Source organism: Monomorium pharaonis, chromosome 1 (assembly GCF_013373865.1).
Source record: "Monomorium pharaonis isolate MP-MQ-018 chromosome 1, ASM1337386v2, whole genome shotgun sequence".
Lineage (NCBI taxonomy): Eukaryota > Metazoa > Arthropoda > Insecta > Hymenoptera > Formicidae > Monomorium > Monomorium pharaonis.
This window is the reverse complement of record NC_050467.1, coordinates 14,063,025-14,088,629: the sequence shown is the minus strand read 5'-3', so window position 1 is coordinate 14,088,629 and position 25,605 is coordinate 14,063,025. Positions and strand designations below refer to the sequence as shown.

The window sequence follows — 25,605 nt, the reverse complement described above, 5'->3', positions numbered from 1 at the left end:
ATTATTCCTTTCCGCGTAATAACAATCCCACACGTGTGAACTCTAGGAAGCAAGCCTTTTAAATTATTACAACTTTTTTCCTTCATCTATGTTTCTATTAATCCTACAAACTCAAAGCCTTTAATATATTCCCAAAATTCCCAATCTTGTCTGCCTATACCTGCAATATTTTAAAACAGAATTTTCCCGTCCCTCCGCCACCTATTTCTTTCCCCCTGTTTATTCCCTTCCTGGCGCTTATTTAGTTTTCCTTTTCTCCTAATGCTTCCCCTTTTGTCGACCTCTCCTCATTCCTACCTTTCTCTATCCTATTTTCTTCCTTGTTTAACTCCACACATTCATTCTTCCCTCCTACTCCTACATTCCCCTCTATCCTTTTTTTCTCCTGCGCTCTATTCACTTCCTTCCACTTTTTCCAGATCTCATTTATTTTAACCCTTCCTGTACCTATCTTGGCTATCCTACCTTTTTCTTTCTCCTCCCTTACGCACCTAGCTATATCTCTCTGCACACTCCCATGTTAAATCTTGTTCTATAAAAATACGCTCCTCTCTAAGTTTTTTCTTATTTTCCATAACATCCCTTTTTATCGCATCAGTTTCTAAACATTCTATAACTACTGTCCCGCTTGACCAAAACCTTGACCAAAACACCATTTTTACTTCTAAATCTAACTTTTCCCTTACCATGTTTTCTAGCTAATCTTTCTGCAAACTATCTATTTCCTCTGTTCTTAAACCTCTTATTACAATATTATTTTTTCTCACTTTTCCTTATCCGCCACCAATTTTTTAAGCTTATCTACTTCCCTCTCACTAAGCTTGCCACTACTACTATCCGAACCGTATTTGGAACTTGCTCTACTACATCTACTATCACTCCTTCTGCTGCTAGTAGCTATGCTCCCCTCTCTGGTGCTATTATTTCTAAAATCAAAATACCTCTCCTCCATTTTTCTTCTCTTCATCATCTCACCTACATCTTTGACTTTTTTCTCTAAACCTACGATTCTCACTTCCAACTTCTTAGCCCTGCCATCTCAATTTCCCTGCTCCAGCTTTATACTTTTCATTTCCTGTCTTATTTCCTCTTTAAATTCTCTGAATTCCGCTGTTAACAACCTAACCTCTTTTCTAATCTTATCTAAGCTTTCTCTATCCGTACTATCCTTGTTATCCTCACTTAGATCCCTGAAATGACTCACCTTTTTACCTTGCTTCTCTCCATTCATCACTAATTTTCTCTGTTCTTTCTCTAAACCTTTACCTTTGATCCCTCTCGTTTCTCTAATCATTTCTACTCACGTTTTCCTACACAACCTAATCTCTTAAGGGGTTACACCAACCTAGACGGTCGAAAAATAGGCCTAACTTTGATATTTTATTTCTCCTAAACGGGTAGTGGGAATTAAATGAAATTTTGGGTGATTATTGACTTATGTTTCGACAATATAAAAAAAATTTTTTTATTAAACAATGGCGACGGAAAGCAGAAATATGGCCGCCGACACACATCGAGGTTTGGAAAAACGCATTTTACGGTGACCATTGTCCCGTCTAAACAATCCATCTGAAACAAAAAAACAAAATGGTGTTTTTAAGTTAACAGTAGTGGTTTGTTGGTGACGATCGCCGATTGTCGATTTTATCGTTTGTTACAAAATGGCGATGAGTTGAAGTTAAAATTAAAAAAAAAACGAAAAATTTTTGTCCTTTTCATTTTTTTAATTTTTAATGAAGACCGATTAAAAAAAAAATACATCGTCACCAACAAAAGAATGTTTCTGAGAGTATTGTGTAAAAATTTGAAAACGATCCATCGATTAGTTTTTGAGATCTGGTGGTCACCGACTTTGAAAACCATGTTTTGAGAAAAACGCGTTTCAAGTTTAGTTCTACTATTGTTAATAGCCGAATTTTGCACTTTACCTTTAGTCGACAATTCTGGGGCCATATGAGATTTCTTCCACATCAATAACAGCAGCGCTCTGTGAAGACTTTTGTTGACAGCGAGCAATCCTTTCTTCGCGCGTCACCTTTTGCGCTCGTACTTCGGCCACATCGATGCGCGCTCGGTCTTGATTTTCGCAATATGCAGCACAATTCTTTTATTATCATTAATAAATATGCGGCAGCATCTTCATTAAATGTGTATGCAGCAATATTGGCAGCAATTTGCACAACGTGTGCACCGCTGTGCTGCACTTTGGCGCTATGCGCCAAATCAGATTGTTCAAACTTTCGTTAACGTTTTACGTAAATCCACCGACGCATTTCTCCAGTAAATTATCACTAGAAAGTTGTTTTCAAATATTGGACGAATGGCTTTAATCACATCATCGTCCAGTGGCAATTTATGATGACATTCCTCCAATTCGAGCACTCGAACGCTCGATCCCGTTTTACTCAACTCTCTGTAATTCCGGCATTTTTTCAGATATCAACATAAAACTTTCAGGATATATTCTCGAAACTTGAAGCTTCAAGAAAATGTAATAAAAAAAATCGAATTTTTTTTTCCGCTAGGTTGGTGTAACCCCTTAACCTCTCCTTGTCAGAAATCCGCTTCCCAGCTCTCTTAATTCCTAAATTTCCTTGTTCCCTCCATTTACCTGACAAACGTAATCGCAACTCTTTCCTATTAAACCAAAATCATTATTCTATCTTACCCTATTATTTCTTACATGCTAATACAATATTGCACTCACACGCCAAGCGTCCGCATCCATCCACACCACCTAACCAAGTCCAATACGTTTATTGTATTTTTATGTAAATTCCAAGTTGCTTAAACGGGCTGAAAGTGCAATGACATAAAAAATCACTCTTTGTAATTAGTAAACACCGGATTTCCGAGAACTATGATTTTAATTGGTTTGCTTCAAAGATCTTACATAACGAAAAACACCAAAAAACGTAAAATCGCAGAAATGTTTTTTATTAAAAGAAATATTAACGGTCTTACAAGAAGATGCTAACATTTGCTACACCTACTTTCGAACGAGCCATAGTGCATTCGAAAGGGGAGGTGAAAAAACAAAAACTGTGTTTTGGATTTTGAGTGAATGCGCTCTTGTTTCTGAGAAAATTGCATTTAAATATTTGCATTTTTGACCGGTAAGGTAAGTACAATGGAAAACCACTTTTCGACATGAAGCGCGGTGGCCGTGGATGCTAAGTGTGCGCTTACTGTTTTGCTACCCGTTTGAGCTTGGGTTCAAGACCAGTTCTAATAATTTTTTTTAGTCTATATGCTAATTTTATTTTTTTTATTATTTACAATGAAATTTTGCGGTTTTAATAAATATAAATTTCTATAATTTTATTATAATAAAAAATAATACCTTTTTATTTGTTATAAAGTTTTGACATTTTTGTACAATGTCGCGTTCATTTTTTTAACATGATTATATTTGCTTGGTACGCATCAAAGTTAGCAAATGAACGTGACATATTTTATTTTAATGTTAATCATTCGTGTTTTCCACCCAACGTACATAACAAAAAATGTATTTGCAACACGCGAGTTGCTTTTGTAATATGTTTAGGGTGCGAGAAAACATTTGTTTCCAATGTTTTTATGTAAATTTTTACCCACATCGTACAAGAATATCAAAATTTTATAGTAAGTAAAAATGTATTATTTTTTATTATAATAAAATTATAGAAATTTATATTTATTAAAGCCGCAAAATTTTATTCTAAATAATAAAAATAAAATTAGCATATAGACTAAAAAAAAATTATTAGAACTGGTCTTGAACTCAGCCTACACGGATAGCAAAACAGTAGCCGCGCACTTAACACCCACGGCCACCGCGCTTCATGTCGAAAAGTAGCTTTCCATTGTACTTACCTTACCAGAAAATGCACATATTTAAAAGCAATTTTCTCAGAAACTAAGGCCCATTCACCCAAAAACCAAAATATGGTTTTTGTTTTTTCACCTCCCCTTCCGAATGCATTATGGCTCGTTTGAAAGTAGACGTAGCAAATGTTAACATCTCCTTGTTAGTATACAAAAAGATACAGAGAACTTGAATCCCATATACAACATCATAAAACCCGTATAATCATTATTAGTCTATTTACGGGCCCGCTACATCTCAGTCTCTTTGTATCTAGAACTGTGCAGACCTATCATTATACTTTCTCTTTTTATACCTATAACTTATATTAACTCGAGTTTTCACGTGTTGTATTTTATATAATGACCATCATCATATTTCTCTTTCTTACACTTGTAATTTATATTGATTCCAGTTTTTACACGTTTTATTCTTTATATTATGACTTTTATATTATGAATTTTAATTAATTCCCACATAGAAATGAAATCTCCAATAGACGTCCATTAGACGTCTGCCATGGAAGTTTGAACTTCCAGTGGACGTCCATTAGACGTCTGCCATGGAAGTTTGAACTTCCAGTGGACGTCCATTAGACGTCCAATATAGAGCCATTAGAAATCCACAGTTCCGCATTGCGTATGTCTATTAGACTTCCATTAGACGTTGTCAAAGAGGTTTATTAGACGTTGTGTGGATTATTAATAGAGACTTCACGGAACCTCGATGGATGACTGACGGATGTTTTGTGGAACATTAGTAGAGGCTTCATGGAGCCTCGATAGATGATTGACGTAATAAAAATTAACAATAAAAATTTAATTTTTTTGAAATTATTTTTATCAACAGTACATACTAAATTTAGAATAAATTTTTATTAATTAATTAAATTTAAATTATATTATTTTATTTTATTCTTATTTGCCGTTGGTAGGTTTTGAATCCGGGACCTTAGGATGACGAACGTTGTACTGTATCTGCTACGCCAATTTGATTTATCGACATGGGTACTTGTTATTGTCTACATATACCTATATGTTATAAACTGACGCGATTATATTATTTTTATAAAAGCAATTAAATTTTGCAAAACATATTAAAAATAAATAGCATTAATTTATTTACTTATTAATTTCATTGTTAAATTTATCTTTTTACATAATCTTAATAATTTAATGGAAATTGCGATCTATTTAGCATTAATACTTTGAAGCGTTCAAATGGTTAATTAGATGGTTAACTATATAGATCATATATTCTAAGAAAAATTGAATAGTATATTTATTATTCTGTTTTTGTTTAGTACATGATGAATTTAGATTTTGTGCATTTTTTTGTGCGCATTAATTGTAGACAAACCATTATTTTGGAAAATATCTTTATGATAATTTTTTTAAATATCAATTGGATCTCTCATTTAGGATGTTAGTGTTGTCTAATTTCTGAGTCGACTACGACGCGCATGGACGGCTTAAAAATTGGACAGCATTGTGATATCTTTTATGAGACATTAAGCTGATATCATTTAGCTGATGTCATAAGGACAACATTTTCAAGAAACTTAAATGAAACTCTTCAATGAGATATCTCAAAGATTTTTCTTAGTAGACATCTCTGATAAATGTTACCATTTTGACATTATTTTTAAGATATCTAAATGTTTTCTTTAAAAAGTTCTCTTAAAGTTTTCATTTTGACAAGCGTGTTGTTTGGGTAACTTTCACCATGGAAGTAAATGTTCCATAGAGCTATGGAAGTTTAGTTAATCCCTAATGGACGTCTATCTGAATTCTACCATGGAAGTAAATGTTCCATACAGCTATGGAAGTTTAATGGATCCCTAATGGACGTCTATCTAACTTCCATCGTGAAAGTAAATGTTTCATAGAGCTATGGAAGTTTGGTAGATCTCTAATAGATGTCTATCTAACTTCCATCATGGAAGAAAACATCTAATGGAGCTATGGATGTTTAATGGATCCCTAATGGATGTCTATCTAACTTCCACTATGGAGATAAACTTCCAATGGAGCCATGGAAGTTTACTGGATCCCTAATGGACATCTATCTAACTTCTGCTATGGAGGTAAACCTCCAATGGAGCTAAGGAAGTTTACTGGATCCCTAATGGACATCTATCTAACTTCTGCTATGGAGGTAATCCTCCAATGGAGCTAAGGAAGTTTACTAGATCTCTAATGGACGTCCATCTGACATCCACCATGGACATAGATGGACGTCCATCTGACTTCCACCATGGACATAGATGGACGTCCATCTGACTTCCACCATGGACATAGATGGACGTCCCATGGATCTATGGAGGTTTAATGGACGTCTATTGGACATCCACTGGATGCCAATTTCCATGTGGGTTATTTGTTTATTTATTTCACGCAGTGTATGAACCGTGACTTGCGGCCACAAGTCCATTGACCACAATGTTTTTTGGCAAATTTTGTCAATTCTCTATTTGGGAAAGACCTAATGACGACGTCAAAACATTGTACTTAATACTTTAATTTATAATAAAATTGCCAGTTGGGACAAATTTATGAAGTCTAAGTTATTATTTGTTGGATAATTTATTTCTAACAACAATAAGTTTAAACTGTATTTCGTTATAAAAATCATGTTTTTATAGAAAAAAAAATTGCAACTTTGACACGAGACGAACTCAAATCATGGGCACAACTTGAAGGTCTTGAAGATTTAGATATAATGGATGATCAGGATAATGAACGACCTAAGTAAGTTTCAATTTTTATAATAATCTTTATTCTGTGATAATGATGCAAACTATTATTTACATTTAACTCATTATGATTTATATTCTAAACATGGATCAAATGAGAGTATTTAATTCTCAGGGTACGAACTATAAAAAAGATTAGTATAAAACTGGGTTAGCTTAATCTATCAACTTTGTCGGCTCATACCTCCAAATGAATTCAATCAATTTCAACTCTTTTTTTTTAATCGAAATGGAAAAATGTAAAGGTAAACTTTAAAAACCTATGGTCAGATTTTTTATTCTGTTTTAAAACTATGTTTATTTGGCGATATAAAAATGTGATATTTTCCGATGTCATCGAAATAACGCATAACATGAAATACTTATATTTTTTGATACAAATAATAAAAATGTTTTAATAATTTATTATCATCAATTTTTATTAATTAAAAAACAGAAGTAATGATATTGTTTTAAATAAATTGTTGTAACAATAAATAATACGTTTTATAGGTGGTAAAGGATAATTTAAATGATAAAATTTATAATTTTATATTAAGAATTCTTATATTTATAAAGTAGATATTATAACTTTAAAAATTTAAATAATTATTGTTGAATTTGTTGTTCATGGCGTGCGTTAATTGCTACACTCGCAGTATTTTTCCGCCGTGTGATCACGACACATATGCTTATCCTTAGACCATATACTACTGGACCGCGCATCGCCTCTTGTACAGACTGTTGAAGAGTAACGGGAAAGAGACAGATAGTGCTTTTTCACGCGTGTGATAAAGAAACAATGCTCCACCGGTGGAGTAAACGTTGCCAAGTGCTGCGTTGCCACATTTTGACATATTCTTTTGCTAATAATTGTGGACACTTAAATCTAGTTAATGCAATAGAAATATCTTTGATATCGATGGATTCTATCAGATAAAGTGTCATATATTTCATTTTATATTTTATTGTAATACATTTTTCAAATCTTTATCGATAATTTACATAAAATGTTACAGTTTATCTGTTGGAACAGGAGTTAGCACGAACGCCCGCTACTTTAATATATATATGTCACTGTTTCATCCAGCAGACTTCACGATTCCTATTTATCTGCCGACCCTTAGAAAAATAAGTAAATAAAGGAAATCTCATCCTGACGATCATTAAAAACTATAAAATTATTTGGAAATTGCTCTATTGTCACGATCATGTACGTGAGATATAGCGACGGATTGGGATCTTATATTAAAGGGGGAACTCTCATAAACTGAAAAATGCAACTAGCAAACTAAGGCCTCCAAATTTTCTTTTTTAAAGTATTATCAAAGGAAAACCGTTAGATAGGATTTTTCTTAAGGTCTGGGATAATGTTGATTACAAACACGAAACAAACACCTTTTTATTAATTGCAATATAAACCACGATTTCTCCGTGCTCAAGGAATGCCCAAGATTCCTTCCAATAGCCTGTAATAAGTCCCTTCAAATACGATGTTTACAAATAATTCGGATTCAAAACCGAAGATGAAGAAAGGGAAAATATCAAAGACTAAACTCCACCGAACAAAATATCCGGAAATATTAAAAATATTGCCTCGTGCTCAAATAATAACCGAGGGCGCGATTCTCTGCAAATAAACGCGTAAGAAACATAAATTTCCCTTTTTTTCTTCATTTTTAGATAGGAATTTTTAAGATTTGAACTTCCCTCTCCTATAGTCACACCTAAAGTAATAATTCGGGCGGAGACAAGAAAGGATGAACCAATAGCTAGTCATCCAAATAAAATAATAATTTTGCTAAGTGCAATAGATGAGCTGAGAATTTAGTAGCGTTGGAAGGGCTTACCAATCCTAGAGCGAAGGAAATCGCTCGTCCCATTACATCACGATTCTCCCCTTTGGAAATCTGATATAAAAACTGCGATCCGAAAGATCGCAACAACAAGCTTACTCTTGTTCGAGTGCGCGCCATATCCTTTTTACAAGCCCGAATTGTTGGTTATTTCCGTGAGTCGAGGTTCGCGCCATATTTCCGTTTAGTGGTCGGAGAGACACTCAGAAGACACTCCTTTTATTTCAAAAAGACGACCCCGTGTAAATCTCGTACGACTGGCATACTACGTGTCGAGTGACAGTGGTTAAAAACTGATAAGTGGAACTTAGTGTGTGGATTCCCTTTAAACCGCACGTGCGACGGATTAGTCAACCGGGAGCCACCACCTTGAGCCCTGCCGTCTATACCTCCATCTACCTCTACTTGGGACCTGGCGATCAGGACATTTCAAAGTCAATAACCGATCAGCAAGTCAACTATTTTATTTAAAATTCGAGTTACACCCTTCCCTTTTGTCTTCATCAAATCACGTATTATTTTATTCACGTCGTAGTGAATAACCAACCGATCCGTTTAAAACGCAAACACTGGGCGGCCCGGCGTTGGCGTCAGAGTCAAAATTGACGGGCTCGGGAACAATTAAATCGCGCTTTTCAAGAATACCTCGAGTCGTTGCATCCGCCATCAACCACCGTCATCGAAGAACCTAGTGTTCCTCGACCCTCCTCACCCCTTACCACCTTCAAAGAACCTAGTGTTCCTCGACCCTCCTCACCCCTTACCACCTTCGAAGAACCTAGTGTTCCTCGACATTCCTTACTCCTTACCACCTTCGAAGAACCTAGTGTTCCTCGACCCTCCTCACCCCTTACCATCTTCGAAGAACTTCATGTTCCTCGACCCTTCCCTCTAACTAGTTCACCTCTTCCTTCCCCAAGTTATTCCCCCATAAGTTCCCCTGAACCCGCAGACATTCTACCCCCACTTTCTCCTACACTTTTAATAGAAATCGTAAATGAATTCGATCTAGTTTCATCCCGGCCGCGCCTATTATCATTACGATGGCAGCCGAAATTCGCTAATAGAACTTTTAGAACAATTCCCCATGAAGACCGACCCTCTTTTACAACATTATCGCGATCTCATAATTAACCCGGAAGTAATAAATCCGGAGGTGTTATTAAATATTCTATCCGCACTCGCTCCCACAGATCCAATCCTAGTTTTTACCCCTTATTACTACAACCTTTTTGCCGTTCCCACTAACCTTTTTTACAATTTCTTCTCTCCTTCCACCGCCACCATAGAAGAAATAATATAAAATATCAAATCTTATGATCGTGTCGTCCGAATTACCTTAAATTTATCAAATAATTATTGTTAACCTACCCTAAATTAATATCACGTACGAACATTCAGACCGCGTAATCTCTAATGTTTAATTGTATAGAACTAGATATTATACAAAAATTGATTGTAATTTTTGTTGTACAACTAATATTACTAAGATAAATATGATACACTCAGACCGCACAATCTTAATATCAAAATCTGACTTCAGCGCTTGATTATATGGAAACGAATATTCTGTTGAAATTTTTACTGTATTCCAATAACTAATATTATTTAAATAAATATGATATATTCAGGTAATCTCATTGTCAAAACAACTTTAGCGTTTAATTGTACAGAATTGTACAGAAACAAATTTTGGTTGTAATCTCATGACTAGTATTATTAAAAATAAAATATGTTCTTGTTAAGTTTTAAATAAAGTTTTCATTATTTATTTAAATTCATAAACGACCTGTATTACATTCCCGATCAAAGTCAGCACATGGTCCAGTCCTGAGTTTAAGTGATTAAATTTGCTGACTCGAAATTTGGACCTACGGGGGCACGACCTGAAAACGGGTTTTAGCGAGCATTATCGGCACGTTGACTCGCATTTTCACGTTATAATGGTGCGTCCGACCGGGGCACCTACTCTCAGTTTATTGTGTGCCTACGGAATTATTTAAAAATCCGTTACGTCCTTCCATGCCTTACGTGCGTTCGTTTCCCAAATTCTTTCTATTACGTAAGCAAAGTTGAATTTAATAAGGCTGGACGTAACATAATTATAGCGCTGTCTCTTTCCCATTACTCACAAGGGAACCTCGCGAACCCGAAAATTCTGATTTTAATGAAACTTGACATAAATGTAGAGGGAGTAAATACATGAATTTAGAAATTATAATTTGGTGCTTATAAACGGTTTAAAGGGTTGAAACCACCCTTCAAAAATTTAGAGTTTTTGCCTTTTCTCGATATATTTCGTAAACTAAACAAAATATTAAAAAATGTTTCATACAAAAGTTTTACAGTATAAATACCTCTATCTAACTATGTTATTTATTTTTCAAAAAAATTTTTTTTCAAAAACAAATTTTTTTCTAAAAAAATTTTGGAAAAAATAAATAGCATAGTTAAATAGAGGTATTTATGCCGTAAAACTTTTGTATGAAACATTTTTTAATATTTTGTTTAGTTTACGAGATATATCGAGAAAATGCAAAAATGTTTCAACTTTGAAGTGTGGTTTCACCTCTTCAAGCCGTTTTTGAACCAAAATAAAACATTTCTAAATTAATGTATTTACCCCCTCTACATTTGTGCCAAGTTTCATTAAAATTAGAAAATTTTTTGTTTGGGTTTATAAACGGTTTGAAGGAGTGAATTACCCTTTAAAGGTTGATATATTTTTATCTTTTCTCACTATATCTCATAAACTAAACAAAATATAAAAAAATGTTTTATACAAAAGTTTTACAGCATAAATACCTTTATTTAATTACGCTGTTCATTTTTCAAAAAAAAAAAATTTTTTTTAATTAAAATAAATTTTCAATAAAATTGACTTTTATGTATATAGCATTTATAAAGTAATTATACTATCTTATACTACGTTCTATTTATATCATCTATGTGTATATTATGTATGTTATATATTATCTATGTTATAATACTATACATTTATATTATCTGCATCCCTGTATGTATTAGTTTTCATCTAACAGTTGCGCAATATTAGAGTAGTCACGTTGCTTTCACACAGTGTTCATTCTGTCTACGTCACATATTTCACATTTAAGTTTTATATTTATCATGTCACGGTATGTAACATATATAAAATAAAAATCACGTATTAATAAAAGTTTGGTGTCTTTATTAATAATGTTACGAGTCATTTTCACATCAGTATCACATCTAACGTGTGCTTGATTTTTCTGTTAGATTGTTTTTAATTAAGCGAAGCATAATGTTACACATAAATGTTGCGAATGTTCTTAATATGTTAATTATTTTATTTCAAATTATACATATTCCACCAATAAATGAAAGCCTATAAATGAAAGATGGGGATGCAGGTAATATAAATGTATAGTATTATAACATAGATAATATATAACATACATAATATACACATAGATAATATAAATAAAACGTAGTATATAAGATAGTATTATTACTTTATAAATGCTATATACATAAAAGTCAATTTTATTAAAAATTTATTTTAATTAAAAAATTTTTTTTCGGAAAATAAACAGCGTAGTTAAATGGAGGTATTTATGCTATAAAACTTTTGTATGAAACATTTTCTTATATTTTGTTTAGTTTACGAGATATATCGAGAAAAGGTAAAAATGTCTCAACCTTGGAAGGGTGGTTTCACTCCTTCAAACCGTTTATAAGACCAAACGGAAAATTTTCTGATTTTAATGAAACTTAGCATACATATAGAGGGGCTAAATACATTAATTTAGAAATGTTTTATTTTGGTTGAAAAGCGGCTTGAAGGGGTGAAAGCACGCTTCAAAGTTGAGACATTTTTGCGTTTTCTCGATATATCTCGTAAACTAAACAAAATTAAAAAAAATGTTTTATACAAAAGTTTTACGGCATGAATACCTCTATTCAACTATGTTATTTATTTTTTCCCAAAAAATTTTTTTTAAAAAAGTTTTTGAAAAAAAATTTTTTTGAAAAATAAATAACATAGTTAGATAGAGGTATTTATACTGTAAAACTTTTGTATGAAACATTTTTTAATATTTTGTTTAGTTTACGAGATATATCGAGAAAAGGCAAAAACTCTAAATCTTTGAAGGGTGGTTTCAACCCTTTAAACCGTTTGTAAGCACCAACTTATAATTTCTAAATTCATGTATTTACCCCCTCTACATTTATGCCAAGTTTCATTAAAATCAGAATTTTCGGGTTCGTGAGGTTCCCTTGTCAGTAACAGTTTTCATAGACAATGCGCAGTCCAGTAGTATATGGTCTAAGGGCCTATTACACTGCAAACACTTATAATATCTTTCTATCTAAGGTACAAGGACACAATTTACGTCTTTCTTGCTTTGACATTTTGTTATCTACCAGAAAATCACGCACATCTTGATCTTCTGGCAGATTTCTTGCTTCGAGGAAATCTATGATGATGTTTTGCAATTTTAAATGCAAATTAGAGTAACTAGACACCGCGAAGACGCCTATTATTAAAATAACAAATAACACTTTATGCTTATTTATTTCTCACTAAATGATAATTTTGCATTAAACTTAAAAAAAAAACAGTTAAAATCATTTTTATGCAAAATTTGATTTTACCTAATACCGCAGTTTTGTGACGTTTCGTATGAAATGGGTGAAAAATACCCGAGAGAAGATTTTGTGATGCTTGTTCGATAGCTTCTAAAGACACAGTGGGTCCCACCAAGCGGTGGATTAATGCTTGGAATCTCAAAGGGTTTTCCCCTCAGCATCCGCCCCCAACACTTTCCGTTTAAAAACGGCATGCATTTTAAAATTGCTCTGGGTTACGCTAACCCATTTTGTATCCTGAGGGTTAATACATATAGATAACATTTAATATAAGTGAGTATAATATAATAAAGACTAAATATTCAATATACAATATACAAATATTATAGAAATTAAATACGAAATTAAATAGAAATTAAAAATATTTACACCGAATATGTCTCACCTAACTTTGAAGATTTTTTTAATTTTTTGATGAATATAAAATTGAAAAATAAAAATCAGATTTAAAATAAGAAACATTTTTAAAACTAAATAAATGTAGAGATATTTATGAGGAATTATTTATGTACAAAATAAAAGAAGAATATTTATTATAAAGAGATAGAGGAACTCGCAGTGTACGCAACTCATAACTCGCGAAACATAATACAAAACTCGCAGGACTCATAGCTTATGATAAATTTGCAGAACTCACAGGACTTGCAATTCAACTTTGTGAGAACTTCTGTTCAACTTATTTCGCCGAGTTTCCGCTCCACTGACTTGAGAAAATTTCTTCGCTCGACTCGACTTGAAAAACGTTTATATGTCGCTCGCCATTAAATCTTCGACACGTTTATACACGTTTGTTTCCCGAAAATACTACCCACAGAAAATAATACACTCCCTACACTCGACCTTTCGACGCATTCCAACAAACACAGAATATAGCAGCAACATTGCGGCAATGTTATAACATTGTAGCAACATCACAGCAATATTACAACATGTTCTATGTTTGCTGGGATAGATATTCAACCTTGAATATTATTACTTCTAGTTGGTTGCACTTTTCTTGAAATATTTTTATCCATTCGCTCTTGATTAACTTTTGAATTTCGGAGTTATTTTTTAATCGCATCGAATAACAAACGAAACAAGTCCATGTTCAAACTCCTACGATGATATTTAAATATTATTGGGCATGTCCTAAGTATCGATACCACTCTTCATGTTTCGGTCTGTTAACTTTGTTAAAGTAGTATAAGTGTGTGGTTCACGAGCTTGACTTGTCCGTTTGCTTTGGGCATTTCAGTTGTGATCAAAACATGTTCGATGTTTTCGGTCGTACAGAAAAATTACGAGATAAAAGATTTATGCTTCTATGACAAATTATTCTGCGCAAATTTTCGAAAATTAATGTTTGTTTGTGCAATTTACCTAGAACCTTATTTGTATTTTGATAATGTACAACCAAGTAAATTTAAAAAAACGTCAATTACGATGAAAACATGTATTTGTAACTTTTCTTAGGAAGAAAGGGAATCTAGATGATCGATATGATATGTGTCAAGATAAATCTCTTTTGTGATTGGATCTAAAAATTCCTCTTGTTTATAGCGGCTTTTTTTTACTAAAATACATGCGACACAGTTTCGTATCACTTTTTCGATTTTTGCTTTAACGTTTAGTATCCAATAGTTGTTATGCAAAATTTCCTCAGTTTTCGCCACTGAAAAACGTTTTATTTCGTGCACTTGTTTAATAATTTGTGATTGTATACTCTTTAGTATTACAATTAACAATTTGCTATTTGATTTTACGAAATTGTAGACCGTTTTTACAAAATCTATTGCGTTAACCGATTCTCCCAATTTGATTAGTTTTCTAATTTCATTGTCCTCTAATTGAGTTTTTCTTTACTTTGGTATTAAACTATCCCTTTTGCCATCGACATTAAATTCTGGTAATGGGTAACGACCAGAGATGGGCGAATTTGTAATTGACTATTACCAAATTAAAAATGCTCGAACCAATGAATAATTAAATGTGATTTAATTACACATTATTTTGAACATTTGTAATTAAACACCATTGAATTGCTAATTTGTTTGAGCATTTGTAATGGATGTCCAAAGTAATTGTTGCTCAAAGTAATTAAATTACATTTATGTAATTTAATTACATTTGTGTAATTTAATTATCCCTAAGAGCAAAAAGTCGACTTTATGTCGACTTGTAGTCGACTACACCGTAACTGTGACTTGACGTAAAGTCGACTTTTTTAAAGACGAAAATCGACTTAAAGTCGACTTGAAGTCGACGAATGTCCCAAGAAACGCCGACTAAAAGTCGACTTCCCGTCATAACGAAAAGTTGACTTTCCGTCAACTTTAAACGTCAGATTTCAGTCAACTTTTTATGCAGGGGATCTATTCTGTACTGCCTACCGACAACTATCGGTGTCGTTGCGTAGGTATGGCACAACGACACCGATAGTTGTTAGTAGCCGATACAGAATAGAGTCCCAGGTCGAAAACGCGGAAATTTTAGAAGTATATTTTTAACATATTTTACATATTTTTAAAAATTTACAATTTTTTTTTTTTTTTTTTTTTTTTTAAAACGTAATTTACGAAAAAAATTATTTTTTATTTTTCAATATTTCTGGCTAAAAATTTACCTGTGTACCCTTGAAGTGTAGTAAAATCAAGAAAAAAATTATACTTTAGTGTACTTTGAAAAAAAGGTATTTATTTTGTTAGATAATGAAAGTGGTTTTTAAGGTAAAAAGAAATCAAACATTTTTGTAAAAAAATTTTAGAAAAATTTATTTCTTATTACATATATGTGAATACTTCATTATTTAAATGATTTGTGATAAAAGTTAACTTATTTATCGTCGGCGTCGGCTTCACTATAATCTGAATACGACGTGTCAGTGTTTAACTGTACTGACATTATCCTCCTCAGAAGAACTGTTGCCATCGAAATATTCTTGTTCGACACGTACTAAGACATTCTGAATACGTGGCCGCAAACTATATGCCATCGTCCTCACTATTGAAAAACCGACGCTTAGTACACAACAGGGTCAGAATGACCCTACATCAACTTTGAATAATGCCCAACACCTATTACGTGTTGCGCTGTACAAAAGGAGCATCTTAACATATAGTTAGTACCTCAAACTACAGGTATTAAGAAGGCCTCAGGCCCGCCAATTTTCAAAATGTTTTCAAGATATTTACGATCAAATTCGAGGTAAGGGTCAAATTGACCCTATGTGTTCTCCGAGGGTTAGGGTTATGAGTAGATGTTTCTCGTCCTGTCAAATATGAGGAAACGTTTTCGGGAATTATCGAAACATCAGAGAAATAGACGTACTTTGCTGTTTTATCATCGTGATTCTGAACCTCCTGTTTCAAACAAATTATTATGGTGATATTCTTATTTCTAAGTCATCTGCGATTTACGATAACTCAATAAATAATTTGGCAGACGTTTCGTTTTCCGATGCATTAGTAACTACGTCGATCCTTTTTTTCTTGTCGGCTCGAGATCCTTTCTTGTCCATTGTTTTATAAAGATATTTGCGATGATGGGTGAGATGGGAGAGCCCAAGAATTTAATAGATTTTGTGAACAAAATCATTAAAATCAAAACAAAATCTACTGGAACTTTCAATTTCAAGGAGAATTCTTTGAACAAACTTCTGGAGCAGCAATGGCCTCTCCCATCTCACCCATCATCGCAAATATCTTTATGGAACATTTTGAAAATCAAATTCTAAAAAACGCATCTCTCAAACCATCTATATGGTTCCGATATGTTGATGACACTTTTGAGATTTGCAGCCATGGCAGAGATATCCTTCTTCAATTTTTTACGTTTCTCAACTCTCATGATCCTAACATTCAGTTTACAATGGAAGTAGAACAAAACAACCAAATCTCTTTTCTAGATGTGTTGGTTAAAAGGAATGCAGATGGTACTTTAAGAGTTTAAGCCATCAGGTCTATCGAAAATCAACACACACAGATTGATATCTTCATGCCACTTTTCAGCATCATCCTTCGCAAAAGAATTCAGTCATTAGTTCACTGGTGTATAGAGCCCCTTAAATGGGAAGTTAGAACATCTCAATTAAGTTCTAACAAAAAATGGATATAGTAGTAGAAATATCAGTCAAACAGTCCAAAAATTAAAGAACAAAATTTCCAGTGTCAATAACATCGGGACGCTGAATGAAGAGAAAGAAAAAGAAGAGAAAAAAACAAGATTGCTTTCCTTTCGTATTTTCAAAGTACGACAGAACGCATCAGCAAAATTTTGCGTAGACACAATATAAAAGTAATCTTCAAATCACAAAGAAAGATTTTCTAGTTACTTTTTAATCCAAAGGATCAGAGACCACGCTTAGAATCACCAGGTGTATACAAAATCCCCTGCTCTTGCGGAAAAGTGTACATAGGAGAAACCGGAAGGAAAATTAGTACACGAATCAAACAACATCAACAATGTACCAAATATGGTCACTTTTCTCAATCAGCCTTAGCCGAACACTGGATGGAGACTGGACACTCCGTGTAATTTCGAAAAATCTACAATGCTAGCTTCTTCTCAAGGTTACTTTGTCACGAAACATCGTGAAAGTTTAGAAATTTTGAAACATCTCTATAACCTTAACCGTGATAAAGGTTATCAGACCGATTTGGCACACTAGTCTTCCGATTTTTTAATTGATCAATTAAAAACATTTCTGAACAGCACATATTAATTGGTAAATAGTAAGCCAGTATATTGTATTAAGATTGACCAACAGTTTACCAATAGTGGGCCAATGAACTGTGCTACTATTGGATGAACAATTCTCTCTCCCCTCACCCCCATCCCTATCACCAGGACAAGGGGTATATAAGGATGGTTACAATCCAAGAGAGCTTATTATCAGAGCTCCTAGTCCTGATGATGCAAACTGCAACGTTTGCGAAACGTCGACGCAACGCTGTGTCAAAACGCGGCATATATCCGGAAGCCCTTTCTGTTGGAAGCAATTTAAAATTGTTATGATGAAATTCTTATACAATTTCTAAGTTATTTAATCTTAATTACATGTTTGTTTCATCTAAAAACTTTTCAAATATGTTCAACAAGTCGTAAAAAATTATATACAATAGTTTAGAAAAAAATTTAAAGTAGGCCAAAATCGGACCTTATCGACACCCCTCTTGTACGTTGATGTGTCGAATGTATGATGTGTCATACATTGATATATGAAGTCCGATTTCAATGTCAGTAGAACTTTAATACAGCTTAGTATACATTTTTTTCAACATATGTGTTTCCTTTTTGCCAAACTCAAACTTAATATTTAGTCTCAAAAAAATTCTCAACAGTTATGCATAATAATATAATAATATTACAATACATAATCTTATTCTATATATTATGTAGTATATAATAATGGAATTCTATATATAATAGAATATTACGGTACAAAGTAAAAATATTCGGTAAGACCTAAGCTTGTTTCACTCTTGTAAAGTCAGGAAAATTTTTGACCGCTTTAATTTTATATTTGGATGGTGATACATATCATAGTTTTCAAAATTGACTGATGGTACAATTAAATTATCTTGTAAGTATGTTAAGGAGTAAAACTCATGTAAACAGTTTTAAAATTAACCAAAATTCATGAATTTATTGCGGTGTTATAGTGTATGACTTAATTATTTTGAAATTTGAAATATGTTTTAATGCATATGTAATATACAAAAAATATATTTTTTACTGTGAAAAAACTTGAAGTTGTTTAAATAATGACTGTCTGCCTTCTCGCGAAATGTGCCGAGGAGTGTAGCTCAAAAGATTTTCAATAAATCAACTTCTCCTTTTACACATAAATTCTTTAACATCTTCCTTACAGCATGAACCTATCCGTTAATAAATATTTTTGTAATAAACAATTTTTGGCATTGTTAAGAAAAAATTATATTTTTTAATGTCATTATTTTTGCAATTTTGTATTTTTTAAGTTGTATTTAAATACTTGCTAGATAAAATGTATGCTAATAAAATAATCTTTGTTTTCAAAATGTCGTATTCTTGATTTTATTTGGAGATAAATTTTCTTTTTAGATACATGTATGTGCATGCATTATACACTAGCGCAAAAAAAAACGAGACAAAAATTTTGACCGATTTTTAGGCAATTTTCAAAGTGATGCAACTTTGCAAAAAATCATCCAAATTACATGTACTTTTTTTTAATTAAAGGGCAGAGACTCTACTTTAAGAATCCCTAGGCGAAAGTTTGATTTATTAAGTGCAAACCCTTTGTATTGCATGAAAACCAAACATGCTTTTTTTAATTGAAAAAAGTAAAAGTTTGTTATCATTTTTCACAAGTTTCTCGTTAAAATTTGGCTAATATTAATCAAAATTTTTAAGTTTATTCTTTTCTAAGCAATTTTAAAAAAATACATATCAATACGATGTTTTTTGTTGATTGCACACGAGTTTGAAATTTGCACTGCATTTTAGGATATTTTAGCAAATAAATACGGTATTTTTTGAATATCATGAATTTTGAGTATCAATATGATATTGCACATTAATTTTATTCGTGTTGAACTCAATCATACCGCTGTCATCAAAGTGACCTGATCTGCACCACGTGGAGAATGACGATCGGATTTTGTACATTATGTGGCTCTGAAATTCATCGGTAGAAATTTGTACTTACTGATCTGAATGTAACGGATAGCTGACGCACCAATTTCACTGAAGTCAACAGAAGATCACATTCATCTATACTCATAAACCCACACATACACGTAAACATACATATACACATACTCATACATAAAAAATAAAAGTTCAAATTTTATTTTAAAAAATTAGTCTTTTCAGGGCCACATGATGTACAAAATCCGATCGTCATTCTCCACGTGGTGCAGATCAGGTCACTTTGATAACAGCGGTATAATTGAGTTCAACACGAATAAAATCAATGTGCAATATCATATTGATATTCAAAATTCATGATATTCAAAAAATACTGTATTTATTTGCTAAAATACCCTAAAATGCAGTGCAAATTTCAAACTCGTGTGCAATCAACAAAAAACATCGTATCGACATTTTTTTTTTTTAAATTGCTTAGAGAAGAATGAACTTTAAGAATCTTGATTAATATTAGCCAAATTTTAACGAGAAACTTGTGAAAAATGATAACAAACTTTTACTTTTTTCAATTAAAAAAACATGTTTGGTTTTCATGCGATACAAAGGGTTCGCACTTAACAAATCAAACTTTCGCCTAGGGATTCTTAAAGTAGAGTCTTTGCTCTTTAATTTAAAAAAAAGTACATGTAATTTGGATGATTTTTCGCAAAGTTGCATCACTTTGAAAATTGCCTAAAAATCGGTCAAAATTTTTGTCACGTTTTTTTTTGCGCCAGTGTATATTAGTCATTGATTGATCATACCAAGCGCCTCGCGTAAGACAGTCGCGTCCGACAGTGAGTTGCGCCGTCCTTGCCTATTTCTTGTACCCGACCCGTAATACAACTATTTCTTTTAACAATTCAAAAACTAAGGTTTTCAGATAAAATTTTAGGAAAAGAAGAATTATCTCAGAATTAAGTTAGGAACACGACGTATTAAAAACAAAAGATTTTAGATCATTTTGTATAATGTGAGCTGGGGCAAGTGCATACCCGGAAATTAAAGTTTTTGTTTACATTCCTCCCACAAACTTCCATATTTTTACACAACATTGAAACTTTGTAGTGCCAAAATGATCGTCTATTTATCTGCTCTTAAGATATTCAGGTCCCGAATTTTTTGCTTAACATTTAACTTATGCAACTCAATTGTTAATTCGCACATGCAAGAATAAACTATCTTAAAAAAAAATAAATAAATAAATAAATAAACTGCTGTATTGAGTATGGTATCAAAATTATTGTCTATTTATCTGCTTTTAAGATATTCAGGTTCCGAATTTTTTGCTGAATATTTAACTTGTGCAACTCAATTGTTAATGCGCGCACGTAAGAATAAACTACCTTAAAAAAGTAAATTGCTGCGTCGACTATGGCATCAAAATGATCGTCTATTTATCTGCTTTTAAGGGGGGCAAGTCATGTAACGCGCTGAAAATTGAGTGATTTTTTGGAATTTTGTTTGAGAAAATTATACAACCAATTCTTTTGAAATTTTCAGGGTATGTTATTGTAATATTGAACTGCTAAAAAAATATTTTTTGACAGAAAAATAATATGTATGTTATAAATAATAATAATGTAAATCTAATGCGTCGACGTTGAAGTCACTTGTCGGCGTGCAATGTAGCGCTGCTTGTATTCATCTGAAACAGAAAACCAAATAGATTTCTTTTTTGTACGGTTTGCGTTATCGATTGAACCTATTATTAAAGAAAATAATGCAAAATTGTAAAAATGGCGACACGTAGATAAAAAAGTATTGATTTTTACGAAAAATTGTGTTAATTATGCAATGAAAATAATTTATTTAAACAATACAATTACAAATAAAGGTTCAATTTATGAGGAAAGTATTTATCTAAATGTATGCACAAGGAGAACTCAATCGGATGAATAGTTTTTGAGTTATCTTGCACGCCAATTTTTAAAAAGTAGAGTTTGGAGAAAAACGCGTTTAAAGTTCAAGTAACAAAATCGTGAAAAAATCGTAATTTATTTTAACTTACTGCAGTTTTTTGCTAATCTGCGATTCCAGGGCCATAGAGCAGATCTTCCTGTTTTTCCGAACATTATTCTAACACAGCCAAGTTAACATTTATTACAGAGGGATCGAAAGACTGAGTTTCCGACTCGTCTACATGAGTGCTCCGCCCAATTCAACCGTTCACTTTTTGACGAAAATAACATAGAAGGAACTCTCAAATCGGTTTCTACTATTTTTTTTCATATTCTACGGAAAATTTCCTATAGATTTAAGCAAGAAAAAAAATTTTGGTTTACATGACTTGCCCCCCTTAAGATATCCAGGTCCCGAATTTTTTGCTCAACATTTAACTTGTATAATTCAATTGTTAATGCGCTTACGCAAGAGTAAACTACCTTAAAAAAATAAATTGCAACATCGAGTATGGTACCAAAATGATCGTCTATTTATCCGCTTTTAAGATATATGGGTTCCGAATTTTTTGCTCAATATTTAACTTGTGCAACTCAATTGTTAATACGCGCACGCAAGTGTAAACTACCTTAAAAAAATAAATTGCCCCATCAATTATGGTATCAAAATGATCGCCTATTTATCTGCTCTTAAGATATCCAGGTTCCGAATTTTTTGCTCAATATTTAACTTGTGCAACTCAATGGTTAATGCATGCATGCAAGAGTAAACTATCTAAAATAATACATATAGAGCAAAAAATTCAGGACTTGCACATCTTAAGAGCAGATAAATAAACGATTATTTTGGTACTATATTCGAGGCAGAAATTTATTGTTTTAAGAGGCTACATACACCCAGAAAAAATAGGCCTTTTTCTCGATTTTTTTTTTTTTTTTGAAACGTAATATATGTAATTAATTCTAGTTTTCTTTACTTTAAAGTACATTCTTAGAACATGTTTCAGAATAAATTTGAACTAAAAATATTATAAATGGCGGAGATATTGTCCTCGTCGCAAGATCTTGTTCAAAAAAGGTGCTCCGCGGTGCCAATTGCAGCTCATACAGGACTTATCTGAAACAGACCAGCCTAGAATTTTTTTAAACTGAATGATATTATCTAGTCTTTATCGTGGCCGATTTTTAAAATATCGATTTTTGGCAAAATGGCGGCCGTTTAAAAAAAAAAGCGATTTTTTAGGGTAAAAATCTTTTAGAAAAAAAATTATTCCAAACATGGCCGTTTTAAATGTGGCCATTCCGAACGTGGCCATTACGAACGTGGCCATTTCGAACGTTGTTATTCCGAACGTGGCCATTTCGAACGTGGGCAAATTATATTCACTCGTTTACTCTTGCGTGCGCGTCAGCACTCTCATCTGAACAATTGAGCACAAGTTAAATGTTGAACAAAAAATGCGGGTCCTGGATATCTTAAGAGCAGATAAATAGGCAATTATTTTGATACCGTACTCTACGCAACAGTTTATATTTTTATGATAGTTTACTCTTGCATGCGCGCATTAACATTTGAGTTGCACAAGTTAAATATTGAGCAAAAAATTCGAAACCTGAATATCTTAAGAGCAGATGAATAGATGATTATTTTGAAGCCATAGTTGATGCAGCAGTTAATTTTTTAAGGGTACTTTACTGTTTTACTTTGTAAATTTTAAGGCTTTTTAAAGATATTGTGCAAGTTAAACATTTTTTAATTGTATATTTTACGAGTATTTGATTGAGGAAATACTTTATAAGTTGTCGTGGCATTGTTAGCTTTCTTTTTAACGATTTTTTCTTGTATCGTTGTTGTATGATTGTTCTGAGTGCCGTTACTTTGATAACCGTTCAATATTTTTGATATCTCTTTACGGTTTCTTAAAGCAGAAAATGAGCAGAAAATTTTAGTATATTTGTTTTTTGTTTACGCTTTTTTTTTATTAGTGGAAATGCTAGACTTTACATGAATTTAGGATTCCCACTTTTGGTTTTAATCTCCTGTTAACACATAGGACCAGGAAATTCGGGAACAGAAAATTATGTTATATTTCCGAACTTTTTTTCAGCGGTGGAGATGCTAGATTTACTCACGTAAAAATCAATGGACATGAAATGTTCATTTTGGAGAGATCTACAACTTTTATCTGAAATATTTTTTTAAATTTCTATTATTTACGGAAATAAATAGAAGAAATGATTTCTATATTTTTTTTATAGTTTTTGCTATAAAAATCAGCGCCAATTTTTACTATTATATCCGTAATTAGCGCGTCAAAATATATAAGTATAAATACATAGTTTAAAAAAAATTGGAGATTTGACGTTTTCGGAACTTTATTAAAAAATCAGGCCGAGATAAGGAGACTAAGGCTAATGGCTGATGAGTTAAATAACAGATTAGCTAAAGTTATTAAATAGGTAAACTAGTCTACCATTATGAGTAATAGAATCAAAATAGAAAATTTCTTTTGTTTCCTTTGTCCACGCAATCACATATACGTACACACACACACACACACGCGCGCGCGCGCGCGCACCTTTGTGCATTCCTAAATAGCTACCAAGTTTTTTTTTATGTTATTAACATAAAAAAAACTTGGTAAAAATGCTGAATAGGGAACCCCCAACCCCAATGAACTTGACCTTGACTTATGTTGTCAAAATCATGACTGAGTAATGTATAAAAGGTTTTAGCCGTCGCTCATTGTTTATTAGAATGTTATTAACACAAAAAGTTATGAATTTCAACGCAAAACAAAATCTTTATAAACATGTAATGTTAAAAAATTACATGTAATTTTTTAACATTATATGTTTATAAAGATTTTGTTTTGTGTTGAAAGTTGTGAAGTTATATAGTATAGAGAACACGTAGGCGGTAATTGTTCCTAACTCTGACTCAACTAATTTTAAATCGCTATTTGGTTATAAATATTCAATTGACCACGTTGCGATGTCAGATTTGAAATTATGGCCAAACAGTGATTTAAAATTGGTAATTAAATTTACGAAAAATTACGGGAAGGGGTGCAGGGGAGGGTTCCGCCCACGTTTTCTTTGTACCACATAACTTCACGACTTTTCACGCAAAACGAGATCCTTATAAACACCAACGAGAGACTGTTAATAATTTCGTCGATGTCATAAAATACGTGCACATTTAAAATTCGCGCACTTTTTGTATCCACTTGTGTGGTCAAGGTGTGCTTTCCAGCAAGACACAGTGTAACACAGTGTCCATTAGTGTGAGAAAGAACATGTCAGTGTGTCTCGCTCACACTAGTGGAAACTGTGTTACACTGTGTCTTGCTGGAAAGCACACAAGGACTGTCCGCTGTTCATGCTTATTCGCTACTTTTTGTCGGTATGACAGATATCAGGTTAGAGTAACCCGATGAGTCAATTTTAACGATGGAAATCTCGCTTTATAAAGGAGAGCGACACTTTTCTGCCAGATTTTTTCGTTTTGTGCAAAAATGCGTCGAATATGAGCATATTTTTATCGATATCTGGTGTAGTTAAACTGAATAATTACCTCCACGAGGTTGTTACGTTGTTCGTTTCTACATTCTGCCCCACGGAGATAGGATATGTTATAAAAATGAATGCAGGAATGTAGGGGAAGGGCTAAAGCTCTCCCTTTGCATCCCGCCCACGTGTTTCTTGCACCACATGAGTTTGCAATTTTAAGTAAAGCAGAGATATCATGTATTGTATTTATGAAACTTTTTGTTAATAACTTTTTAATCAGTAACGAACAACGGCTAAATCCTTTTATGCATTAGTCAGGGTCATGACCTTGACAACATACGGCAAGGTCAAGGTTATTGAGGCTAGGTCCTTTATTAGGCATTTTTACCAAAAACTTTATTGTATTCTTTGATAACATTTGCACAATTTACTTTTAGCACTTTCTTAAATTAATTCAACACATTTATACGT

The 25,605-nt window shown here is 32.7% G+C and overlaps 1 protein-coding gene across 9 annotated transcripts in view; it reads left to right on the top strand.

The window, feature by feature from the left end:
* Nucleotides 1–25,605, top strand: part of LOC105835844 (protein lap4) — a 365,219-nt gene that overhangs the window by 289,294 nt on the left and 50,320 nt on the right. For all 9 annotated transcript variants that reach the window (XR_001139022.3, XM_012679440.3, XM_012679437.3 and 6 more), the window contains one exon: nucleotides 6,492–6,597. Coding sequence is in view for 8 of the 9 variants with exons in the window: in XM_012679440.3 (XP_012534894.1) it covers nucleotides 6,492–6,597 (106 nt within the window). In the remaining variant the exon portion in view is untranslated. The remainder of the gene's footprint in view (nucleotides 1–6,491; nucleotides 6,598–25,605) is intronic.